Source organism: Chrysemys picta, chromosome 24, assembly GCF_011386835.1.
Source record: "Chrysemys picta bellii isolate R12L10 chromosome 24, ASM1138683v2, whole genome shotgun sequence".
In the NCBI taxonomy this organism is placed as follows: Eukaryota; Metazoa; Chordata; order Testudines; family Emydidae; genus Chrysemys; species Chrysemys picta.
Genome location: NC_088814.1, coordinates 7,362,754 through 7,374,383, shown reverse-complemented (window position 1 = coordinate 7,374,383; position 11,630 = coordinate 7,362,754). Strand labels below are relative to the sequence as shown.

Sequence of the window (11,630 nt, the reverse complement as noted above, 5' to 3'; positions counted from 1 at the left end):
AGCTGTGTTTTCTTCCTCTGACCACGGGCAAGTCCTTTGGCCGCTCTGTGCCTCAGTTTCCCCTCCCACCCTTTGCCTGTCTCTTTAGCTTGTGAGTTCTTTGGCATCTGCCTCTCGCGGTGTGTCTGCGCAGCGCCTAGCAGGATGGGACTCTGACCTTGATTGGAGCCTCTGGACACTACTATAATACGGGTAATAAACAGAGGGGTTACTCCAGATTGACATGGGGGTAAGGGAGGGGAGAAGCCAGGCCCCTAGGGGGTCAAATGGAGTTTCCTCAGGGATGAATTTGGCCCCGCAAAGCTCTCCACTGCAAGGTGATGCTGTGAACTCCCTGATTTCTGCCCCCAGTGGGTTCGTGAATGGGCACAATCTGATGGCACTGAGTGGCCATGTCAGAGTCAAAGTATTTCTAAGGGGAGAGACGCTAGGCATCAGAGCGGCGTACGGTGACTGAGCCGTAGCACTGAAACCACAGGCTAGCGTCTTCTAACTCACGTGGTTAACGGTAGGCGGCCAGCACGGTATTTAGGGGGCTGATTTCGCCAGGGAGCCAAGCCACAGCCTCTGTCATCAGCGCCTCGGCAAAGCCGGTCTCTTCTGGCCAGGTGCCCCGCAACCTGATTTTCAAAGGAGAGGAATGCGCCCAATGCAATTGCCCCTCTGAAAACCAGGTCCCAACTGGGGCTTCAGCCGGCCTTGCAAAGGCTGCAGGGAACAACCACAGCGGCACCTAAAAGGTGCCCCCAGCCAGTGTTTTGGGGGTGGGCGTTGGAAACGGACCCGGCAAATCAAGAACAAGCAAGCCAGGGAGTTGAGGGGTGCACCTGAAGCCCCTCCCCCACCAAAGCTGCTATTCCCCAATTATGATAGTACCCCCCCCGCCCACACCCCTTTTTCCGACCCCTTGAAGCGCTGCCCCCAGCCTGCCTCCCAGCGGGAGTCCCCCAGATCACCAGGGAAAAGGGGAAGCCTCCGCTTAGAGCAAGGACAGGCCCGCGGGACAGCACCTCTGTTGCAGACGGGCAAGGACTCTGCCTCGTGCCTTGGCCCGGAGCTAGGCTGAGAGCGAATAAGCCTTCGTGCCATGGAGGGCGGGACGGGGTCGGGGGCAGCCAAAGGGGGACGTGGTCACTGGCTTGGAGGGGGGAAGAGCGGATCTGTCCCCCTGTGAAAGGCGCCCAGAGAACCGGCCGCACCAGAGGGGGCTGAGTCGAGTTTGTCGCTGTTTTTAATAAGTCGATGGCAGAGCTGGGGGGCTTTCGTCGTCCCGGCCCCCTCCTACCGGGGCGATTAGCTCAGTGGCTTAGGGGTTTTGCAGGGGACGCATGGCCCTGTTGCTTCCTTTAGGCGGGGAAGAAGAGAAGGGCCTGTGTGATCTCTCTAAGACCCAGAGGGAGCCTAGGCCGGGGCGGTAGGCTGTGCTGATTGCAGAAGAACTGGAGCCTTCGGTCTCCATCACCAGCCATTCAGGCGCAGAAAGAGAGAGGGAGGAAGAGGAGGAGGAGGAGGAGAAGGGGCGAGGGGCGGGGGAGGGAATCTGATCACCCGGCTGGCAATGGCCTGAGCCGATCCCTTAGGAGATCCAGCGCTCCTGCCCTGCCTGCCCGACCAGCCCTGCCTCCTCGCCACCCTGCTCCCATTTCGCCTGCACAATGCCAGCTGTACGGCGTAGCCCCTTCCTACACTAGGGGGGCTCTGCTGGGGATGTGAGCCGGCGGGCAGGGAGAGCCATTGTGGGGAAGAGGAGCCAGCCAGAGGAGGCCGAGCGAGGCTATGAGGTGTGGGCGACCGGAGAAGGCTCCTCGCTGAACCATGATGAAGACGGAGCCCCACGCCGCCAGCCCCGGCAACAGCAGCAGCGGCAGCCTGAGAAGCGCCTCTCCCCACAGGAACGCCTACGAAGCGGGGATCCAGGCCCTCCGAGCCACAAAGGATGCCCTTGGGGCCGCCGAGAGCGAAGAAGCCAAGAAGGCCAGGAACAAGAAGTATGGCTCCAACGTGCACCGGATCAAGAACATGTTCCTGCAGATGGGGACCGCCCCGCCGGGCGAGGGCACCTGCGACCTGGCCAAGGTGAAGGAGAAGCCCGTCCGGCTTTCCTTGCCCAGGGCCAGCAGCCTGAACGAGAACGTGGACCACAGCGCCCTGCTGAAGCTGGGCACCAGCGTGTCGGAGAGGGTGAGCCGCTTTGACTCCAAGCCCGACAAGCCGGTCTCCAAGCTCCAGGAGACCCGGAAGATCTTCGAGCGGAGCCTTCAGGAGAAGGAGACCACCAACAAGCTCTTGCTGAGGAAGGAGAGGGCCGGCTTCCAGGACAGGAAGCTGGATGTGGTGGTGAGGTTCAACGGCAGCACGGAGTCCCTGGACAAGCTGGACACGGAGGCCGTGTCGCCCACCGTCAGCCAGCTCAGCGCCGTCTTCGAGAAGGCCGACCTGAGGAACAACCTGCACAAAACCCCCAGCAAAGTTGGGCCCCTCAACTCCAAGATCGTCAGCAAGAGGTCCCGGGTCTTCCTCCAGGGTCCGGAAGGGGGCAAGGCGGAAGCCAGGGGCGGCGACGGGCCGGCTCCCCAACTGAGAGGCGACAAGGCCCAACCCAAACCGGTCGCGCCCAGGCCGGGCGAGAAGGACGCCATGGGCCCACGGGCCCAGAGCGTCCAGGAGGTGCGGAAGATCAAGCCGGTGGAGGTGGAGGAGAGCGGGGATTCGGAGCAGGAGTTCGAGGCCGCCGAGCAGGCGGAGGAGAGGGCCGCTGAGCAGGACAAGAGCAAGAGTTTGGCGTCTGGGCCCGAGAGGGCCGAGATGATCCAGGCCGAGGTGACGGTGCACGCGGCCTTGGAGAACGGCGGCCTGGCTGCGGAGAAACACGGGCAGGCCCCAGAAGTGGACGCCTACCCCGAGGAGGAGGGCAAGGCCGAGGGGCAGGAGGAGGCCGACCTGGGCGATGAGTCCAAGAAGGAGGACTTCTCGGAGGCCGACCTGGTGGACATCAGTGCATACAGTGGGCTGGGGGAGGACTCGGGGGGGAGCGGGCTGGACGAGGACGAGGAGGCCGACGGGCTGTACGAGCCCGAGTCGAGCTGCGTGGAGATCCCCGGGCTGTCGGAGGAGGAGGAGCTGGCGTCCAACCGCAAGATCCAGTTCAGCACGGCTCCCATCCAGGTAGGCCGCTGGGCGTCCCTGCGCCTCGCCAGGGTGGGGATAACGGGCCGGGCGCGCCAGCCAATGGAGCCCTCTCAGTGCCCGCGGGGAGGTGCGAAGAATTCTAGACGGGGGTGTCATTCCCACCCTGGGGCACGTGGTGAGGAAGTGTCAGAGCTGGGATCAGAACCCAGCAGTCCCTAGCATCTAGCCCCATGTGCCACCTCCCTCCCCGCTACCCGGTAGCTCCCTGCCTGGGGATTTTTCCAGATTGTCACGCCATCGCCCCCAGTTAGCATTGGGCCAGCTGGGGTGGGATGCCATTGATATTGGACTCTAGGGGTGCCAGGCTATCTGTGCCAACGTGCTGTCTGTGCGCCGGCACCCATGAAATGCAGCCACTGCTGGGGTGGTTGGACAGCGTCCGTCCAGTACACACTCTTGCGGGGCTAGGGGTGGGCGAAAATATTGGTCAGGTGCAGCAGAGCCAACCCCTCGCTGGGGTGAGAAGCGCCAAGGGGCTATCAAGGGCTAGGCAGGACCGTGGGGTAGGGTGTGGGTCCCCCCGCACCCCGGCGAAGGTCTGAGCCGGCCCTGAACCAGTGATTCCAGAGGGTGTAGGTATGTGGCGTCTCTCTAGCCCATTAAGCCGTCCCCATTTGGTGGAGCGAGCAGAACCCGCCTTCCTCTTCCGCTGGCAGAGCGCGGACTGGTTTCAGACACCACCTGCCCGCCCGGAGCCCAAAGCCAAGCCAGGCCTGGGCAGTTGCCGAGGCTGCTGGATTCGCCGCAGGCCGGATGAGGCTGCCCCCTGGCATTGTGGGCAGATCTGTGGCATGGGGCGGGCGGGTTGCTGGCTCAAGGAGGGGTCTGAGCAATGTGGGGCAGGAGAACATCCTGGGTACGGGGGGAGTCTGCTGTGTACCCCAGGAGCCTGGCTTCTCTCAGGGATGGACAGCCTCCGGATAAGGATGAGATCACAAAGCTGGCGAGGAGGGTGAAGGGAGGATACCAGCTGTCTGATCCTACCTCAGGGGAGGTCTTTCCATTGGCATCTGGGTTTGCCCCCCCCACACACACTGCTCCTCTGCCCCTTTGGGGGCCTGCGAGAAGAGGCTACAATCGCCCCAGCTTCCTCTCTGGAGTTACACCAGGGGCAGCATTTGGCCCAGTGCCTGTGATTTGGGAATGGGAGCCAGGAGGGCTCGCTTGGTGTGGATGGATGTGTGTGGATATCGGCCGGCGCCCTGCTCCAGTGCCCTCGCCACTGGGCTGCGTAACCGACCCTCTGCACCCACCCTAGATCCAGGGGATGGGAGCCCGGCCGCTGGTGGAGCCCCCAGAAACAGGTGCATTATCACAGCAGCCACTCCCAAGCCCCCAGCTGTGGTTGTGCAGCTGATGAAGTGGTGGGGGGTTGGCCCGGGGTGCGCCTGCTCCCCCACCCAAAGCCTTGCTCCTGGAGTGAGCTGGGGCTCAGAGCGCGGCTGAGGCGCGAGCCAATCCAGGCCGGGTCTGACGCTGAGGGTCTGGGAATCGGGCCGTGAGAGGAGCCAGGCAGCGCTGTTATCCATAGGCAGCCCCAGGGGTTGAGGCGCCTGGGTGGGGAGGTAAGGCTGCGGGGCAGAGGGACCTTTTGCTAAAGCAGAGGCTTGGGTGTCAGGAGAGTCGGGTTCCATGCCCAGCTCTGCCATTGACTCGCTGGGCGATGGGCGAGTCACGCCTGGCTCCGTGTCTCAGTTTCCCTACTTGCAGAGCACGGGCCGTCCGGCTGACCGGGCTCCCTGCGGGGTTGGAGGCTGGGCTTGTTAACGTTTGGGTGGTAGGTGCTGGAGCAGGACGCATTGCTGTCATCCTGGGGGTGTGGGGCCATCGCAGGAGATTTGCCCAGGTAGAGGGACGTTAAGACTTTGCTTGTGTGGTGTGCCGTGGCCAGGAGAACCGGCTGCAGATGAGCCCTGCTGGGTCTCCTTAGTGGCTTGTCGGGGTAGGAGGTGGGAGCGTACAGCTGCTGGGCTGAGCAGCGGTGGCTGGTCTTGGCCTTGTGGGCGGTGATTGTGGATTGTGCCCCTCTTCTCCATGTGATGAGTGGCCCAGGGGTTGACTGGGCTCTTCTCCCATTGCTGGCCTTACGGGGACAGTGATCTTTGTAAAACCCCTTCTCCCAGGGCGGAGCTGCCTGAGCATCACGAATGAAGGCCCTGACTGAGGTCAGGGCCCCGTTGCGCCAGGCGCTGCGCGTCCAGAGTCGGCGCCCTTGCCCTCGAGAGCTCACCATCTAAACAGACCCGACAAAGGGAAACAGACTGGCCCAAGGGTCACCCAGTAAGTCTGTGGCAAAGCCAGGTCTCCTGGACCCCAGTCCAGTGCTCTGTCCTCGGCACTGGACTGTCTCTCTCTCTCCACTCGCCTACAGCTGCCTCTCATCCATTGTTTGGCATGTCTCAGCATGGGATCTCTTGGGAGGAAGGGCTAGCCATTGGTCATGTCCCTGAGCTAACAGGCAGTGGTGTAGTGTGTACTCCTCTTCCCCTGTGGGGTGGCCTTCGGGGGGTGGGGGATCCCCAGAGGAGAAGGAGCTCTGAGCTGTGAAGAGGTGTGGGGGTGGGGAAAGAGTGGCATAGTGCCCTTTATCAGGGCTCTGCTGATCTCTGGACTGTCATGCCCCTTCCTCCCGCCCGGGTGCAGCAGAAGTGAGAAAGGGGAAGTCTCACCCCCAGTGAGATGTGCCTGCTTTATCGGCACAGCCTCTGAGCAAGTGGGACCGGCCCTCCTGTAGATTCACCCCGAGCCAGACGGGCACGGAAAGGCCTGGGATGGGGAGAGGAGGGAAGGGAGGGGCGACTGTGCCAGTGATCTGGGGCAGGATTCGGGGGCAAACACATACATGGTGCCTGGGGGGGGGGACACAGATGGAGGAAGATCCCTGGCAAAGGGACGCGGGGGTCCACTGCTGTCAGTTGGCAGGGAAGTTATCGTGCTCACATCCCCAAGTGGGGCCATGCTGGAGCAGGCAGGTGTTGGGTTCAGTGCAGCCCCTTGGCTATTGCTGTCTGAGAGGCGGTAGCCGGGCCACGAGCCATTCCGAGCTGTCACCAGGGCTGGCAGGGGGGACATCAGTGCCACCGGGGGCCAGCTGAAGCACACCACCTTCCAGCCACATTGCTAATGATCCCAGTGCCGGGGCATGGCCGGGGGCTTGTGATGCCACAAAGCGGAGTGGCGATGCCCAGGGGGACGATTAACTCCCGGGGCCCGGCCGCTATTTCTGGGCTTTCGCGACTTGCTCGCACTCGTATTCCCCTTGACTGGAGGAGCAGCAATGGCTTTGTCTCTGAGTTTGGTTATTTATAGAGCCGCGTCCCCGATTGCGTTGCTGAGTCAGTTGGATCACTTCTCTCGGCACCTGGGGCGGGCTGGGGTAGGGTCACTGGCGGGCTGCGTTTGAGGAACTGTTCTGAGAGGCCCGCTCCTCCCCGGACACCGAAGCAGCCGGGGGGTTCGGAAGAGTGCCCCAGGGAGGGTGCTGGGATCCTGTGACCGTCTAGCCACTGGTGTCACAGCTGGGGAAAACCTGGCCCTTTCGGTGCCTAGATGGGCATTGGGCCCTTTGGAAAATCAGTCTCTGGTTGTGGTACTTAGCCCGAGGAATGTGATTGCGGGGAGTGGCCAAGCGCTGTATTTTAAAGCCTGTTGAAATTGTACCGCACGGGCAGCAGAGGGAGCTGAGGAGCACCGGGCATGTATTATTGTAGGGCCTGCCTAAACGGTTAGCTGGGGTCTTTTTTTCTCATTGGCGTGGGGGGAGCGGCGCATTGCGAATCGGGAGGGCGTCCTTCAGCCGATCTGGAGGGAGGCCGAATTCCGGGCCTGGATTCCTTGCGATTCTCTCTCACGCTGGGGGCTGGGCTAGGCTAGACTTTCTGCCATAGCAACACGCCTCTCAAACGTGCTCCCCTGCCAGGCCCCCAGGTGGCTGGGACCCCCTAATGCATGGGCATGCCCCCCGTGGGGAATGGGAGTGAGGGGATGCATCTCCCTCCTGTCATTCCCAGAGCTTCTCGCGCCTGGTAGCCCCTCCCCGCCGACTGCTTCTTTATGTCATCACACCAGGGGCGTCATATGTGGACACAGCACCCTAGCCTCTGATCACTGAGAGCAGCAGCAGAACTCCCCTTCATGCCAATGAGGGAGAAAATCAGGGCCCGGCTGGAAACATACAACCCAGTGGAGTGGCTATTATATATATTATGGTACTTCTAGAGGCCCCATTGTGCTAGGCCCTGTACATACCGTTCCTGCCTCAAGGCGCTTGGCAATCTAACCAGGCCAGCCCAAGGATGGGTGGGAGGAGAAACAGAAGTACAGACAGAGGAAATGTCGGGCCCAAGTTAGTGGCAGAGACGAGTCCTAATCCGGTGCCCTGTCCACCTGCCCTCTGGTCTTTGCCCATGGCAAAGTGAGGACAGACCAAGCCCCCAGCCGGCTTGTCCTGGGGGCGTCTGGCTTTCACTGCTACTGTTACCCACGATAGCGAGCTAGACGTTAAAGCTGGTGCCTGCCCGGGCTACGATCGCGCCTTCGCTTGTGGCGAAGAAGCTCTGCCAGCCGCCGGCCCTGCAGTCCCCCACTCAAGTACTGAGCCCCCTGGCTGGGTGTGCGCCCCTCCTTAGAGCCGCCCTGCTAACGGGAGCCCCTGCCTTGGGGGCGAGAGGGCAGAGAGAATCCGGCTGCCGCTCCGATCGCTCCGCACGTTGCCCAGCGAGCCGAGATCTGGAGTGAGGAGCGTGTCTGCTTTCTCGCTGTAAAACAAGCCTGGGGAGTAGGCCCTCCCCTCCTGGAGCATGGGTTCCCAACCTCCACTGTCGTCTGCTCCCAGGGGCCAGACAGCAGCAGCGAACGGGGCAGGCTGTATGGAAATGCGGCGGCCGCCATCTTGGCCAACGCGGAGGTTTGAACTGGGCACCTCCAGAGCTAGCTAGCTGCTGCTGTACCACTCTTGTATCTGTGGAGCGGCACCTGAATATTCACTGAGCAGTAGCATATGGGCCACAGAACGGGGGGGCAGGGGGCTGTTTTGTTTGGCCTCTTCCTCTACTGTGGGCCCCCCCCCACCAAGAGGACTGGATGTGAGACGAGCCCTCTGCAGGTGACTGATGTTGCATTGCTCAATCCTTACAAGGATGGGCTGTTGTAGCTTGTTTGGGCCGAGTGGGGAGAAGGCGAGGGCTGGTCGGGCATGTTCCGAGGGGGTGGAATGTTCCCATCAGCTGGCATGGGGTGTTTTTCTCTCTGCCACACACAATGCCCCAGGGAGCTTCATTCCAAAGAGCTTCCTCCCCAGACAACCCAAATACCTAGAATACCTACTGTGAAGGGAGCAGCGGGAGCCGAGGTCCATGTGCACAGAAGCTGTCTGCAAGGAGAGAATTGGCGGTGCCCCTTGGTACTCTACACAGAGCCTCCTGCCGTGAGGAACAAGTATGCCAGGCCCAAGTCCTGGCCCACACACCCCAGCAGAAGGCAGCGTGTGCTCAGAGGTGGCTGCTGAGCAGGGAGGACGGCTCCGCAAACATGTGGGGGTGCAGTTGACGGGGGCGGGGAGGCTTTTGGTTAGAGTGCAGACAGCTGGGAGGGCTGGGCTTGGGTCCAGTTTCTGCCTGGGAAGGGAATTGGGTTGGGGCGCAGAGGCTGATACGCCGTCGGGATCGGAATCGTGCATTTGAAAGGCCAGGAGCATCGTCATAAATAACAGCCCTTTCCATCCATGCATCTTCAAGCCCCTCGCAGAGGAGGCAGATATCCACCTTATTGATGGGGAAACTGAGGCAGGGAGGTGATCAACCCATTTGCCCAAAGTCACCAGAGAGGCAGGGTTAAAACCTGGGTCTCTGTTATGCTCAGGTGCACCCCCACCAGTCATCACGGTCGCTCAACCCGCCATCGTCTTGGCAAATCCCAAAGGGATGCGGGCTTCCTTGCCCCTATCGATCTCTGGCAAGGTGCTGAAGATGGTGTGATTGTAGATGCTGGTTATGTCCGTAACGTTCCTGGGGTCTCCTGCAGGGCGCCCCCTTTGACGGCGGCGGGGAATTGGTGCTGGCGCTGAGTGGGGTGATCAGTGGTCCTGGGCCGCAGGCTAGCCGCTGGGCACGTGGTAGCTCAGGCCTCCTGGATGAGGGCTGGGCCAGTGAGAAGTTGGGGGGTCGGGGGTCCTGCCTGAGGGTTAAACCAGTAAATAGTCGGGTTCAGGCGACGGGTGATCCCGTTGCTGGGTTGTCAAGGAAACGGGAAGTCGCAGCCTCGCCTCCCGGCAATACAACAGGCCTTACGTCTTGTCTCCCTGGGCTGCTTCCTGCCGGCGTCCGGTTGGGTTGCTCCATGGCCGCTGGGGCCTGGTTCCCTGTCTCCGCTCTGAACGGCTCCCCCTCCGCTCCCTCTCTGGGTCCCTCAGGCTCTGGGGGCTACGGCTGGCCTGTCCTCCAAGCTGGCATAGGAGCGTCCTCACCCACTGCAGCTGGTTGTGGGCTCCGTGGGTGGCTCTGCTCCCTGGAAGGGACGTCTGACTCCTTCCCTGCTCTGCCTCCAATTGGGCTGGGGGGCCCAGCCCTTATCCCTCCTGTCCTGTCCCCGCAGGAAGTGGGGGAAGGGACAGGGCTAACTGGGTCCAACCCCTTCTGTGCCGGAATGAGGCCGCCCCACCTTGGCGCAACGTCCATCGCGTCCGGATGGGACATGGACCGAGGGGCTGTTGTCAGATATTTGGGCAGCATCCCAGAGCGTGCTGGAGGGTGCTCAAACCATGGCCCTTGGGTCAGCATCATGTCAACTAGGCCTCAATGCATCCCTTTGTGTCACGCACAGTCAACCTGTGGAACTCCTTGCCTGAGGAGGTTGTGAAGGCTAGGACTATAACAGGGTTTAAAAGAGATCTAGTTAAATTCATGGCGGTTAAGTCCATTCATGGCTATTAGCCAGGACGGGTAAGGAATGGTGTCCCTATCCTCTGTTTGTCAGAGGATGGAGATGGATGGCAGGAGAGAGATCACTTGATCATTACCTGTTAGGTTCACTCCTTCTGGGACACCTGGCATTGGCCACTGTCGGTAGACAGGATACTGGGCTAGATGGACCCAGTCTGGCCGTTGTTATGTTCTTATGCCCTTCATTGGCTTGGAAGCGCTGTGGGGGGTTGGGGAGATAATTTCTCGGTGTCTGCAGCTGGCTGCAATGCTCCTGGAGGCCTGCTCCGCCCGCAGAGGGCAGTGGGCTGGGATCTGCACAAAGGGCTCGGGGCGTAGGGCCCCCCCGGCTGCCACTGAATTTTGGTGGGATTTGGATGCTGACATCCCTTTGGTGCCTTTGAAAATCGCAGCCAAGGTTCTAGTCCCTCCTGTGGCCCTGATCTGCTGGGGGACGTGGCGCGAGGCCCTGGCCCTCTCTGTAAAGTGGGATGGAATGTCTCTGCCCTGCCTGCTCGGGGGGATGTTTGCATGGGGCTCTGAGGGGGTGGGCGGCACCATTGCACAGTGAACAATCCACAGGCAGGGAATTGGGTTCAGAACCATCCAGGGGAGCTGGCTCGTTGGGGGAAGGGTTCTGGTTCGCAAGCAGGCCCATGTGGAACGGGACCAGGAGCCCAACAGAGAGGCCTCAGGCCCCTCTCTCCAGAGGGGGATCATTGTGGCCTTGGAGGCAAGCCACGAACTCTGCAAGCCCGTGATCATCCCCCAGCCTGGCCATCTCCTCTATAGCCACCGTTCCCAGGGCATTCGAGCGCCTCTCGAGCTCCCCCAGGAGGCTGGGCAGTGCTGGTCTCACCATTTGATGCAGGAGAAACTGAGACGCCGAGGCCCACTCGGATTGTTCAAGGAATCTCAGTGTTGCAACGCCTAACTGATTTAGGAGCCCGAGTCTCATTTTTCTCAAGGGATTTGGGCACCTGTGAGCCAAATGCCCGTTGACAATTGAGGGGATTTAGCTCCTAAGTGCCCAAATCCCTTTTGAAAATGAAACTCAGGCTCCTAAATCAGTTGGGTGTTGGGACACCGAACGCAGCAATATCTCCCCACCTAGAAACCAGTATAGGTGACTTGCCCAAGGTCACCCAGGAAACCTGTGGCAGAGGAGGGAGCTGACTGCTGCTTTCCCAAGTCCCGAGCTAGTGCCCTAACTGCCCGGCCGACTCTCTGGCTGTCCTCTCCAGCTGAGCGTAATGCAGCCAGCCAGTCGGGCGGAAGGGCTGGTGTTACGGCCGTTGTGTTGGTCGCTACATGCGCTGGGTATCACAGGGCTTTGCTCTATAGCCCACGACACTGATCCCTAATACTCTTTCGTTCGGAGGGTTTAGCCGAGCGGTGTTATCCCTTCTCCCCCTAGCCCCGTATGGCTGTAATCCTCTCTCCGTGAGCGGGAGATGCTTTATCTGAGAGCCTGGCCGGGGTAGCCCCTGCTGCCTCTCGATGAGCCATCTGCTCCGCCTGCGT

At 61.2% G+C, this 11,630-nt stretch overlaps 1 protein-coding gene across 1 annotated transcript in view; it reads left to right on the top strand.

Annotated features, from left to right (window-relative positions):
• Positions 1-1,391: 1,391 nt before the first annotated feature.
• PPP1R9B (protein phosphatase 1 regulatory subunit 9B) overlaps positions 1,392-11,630 on the top strand; it is a 91,717-nt gene continuing 81,478 nt past the window's right edge. The window contains exon 1 of the mRNA XM_065578065.1: positions 1,392-3,165. Coding sequence (XP_065434137.1) covers positions 1,816-3,165 — 1,350 coding nt within the window. The 5' untranslated portion in view covers positions 1,392-1,815. The remainder of the gene's footprint in view (positions 3,166-11,630) is intronic.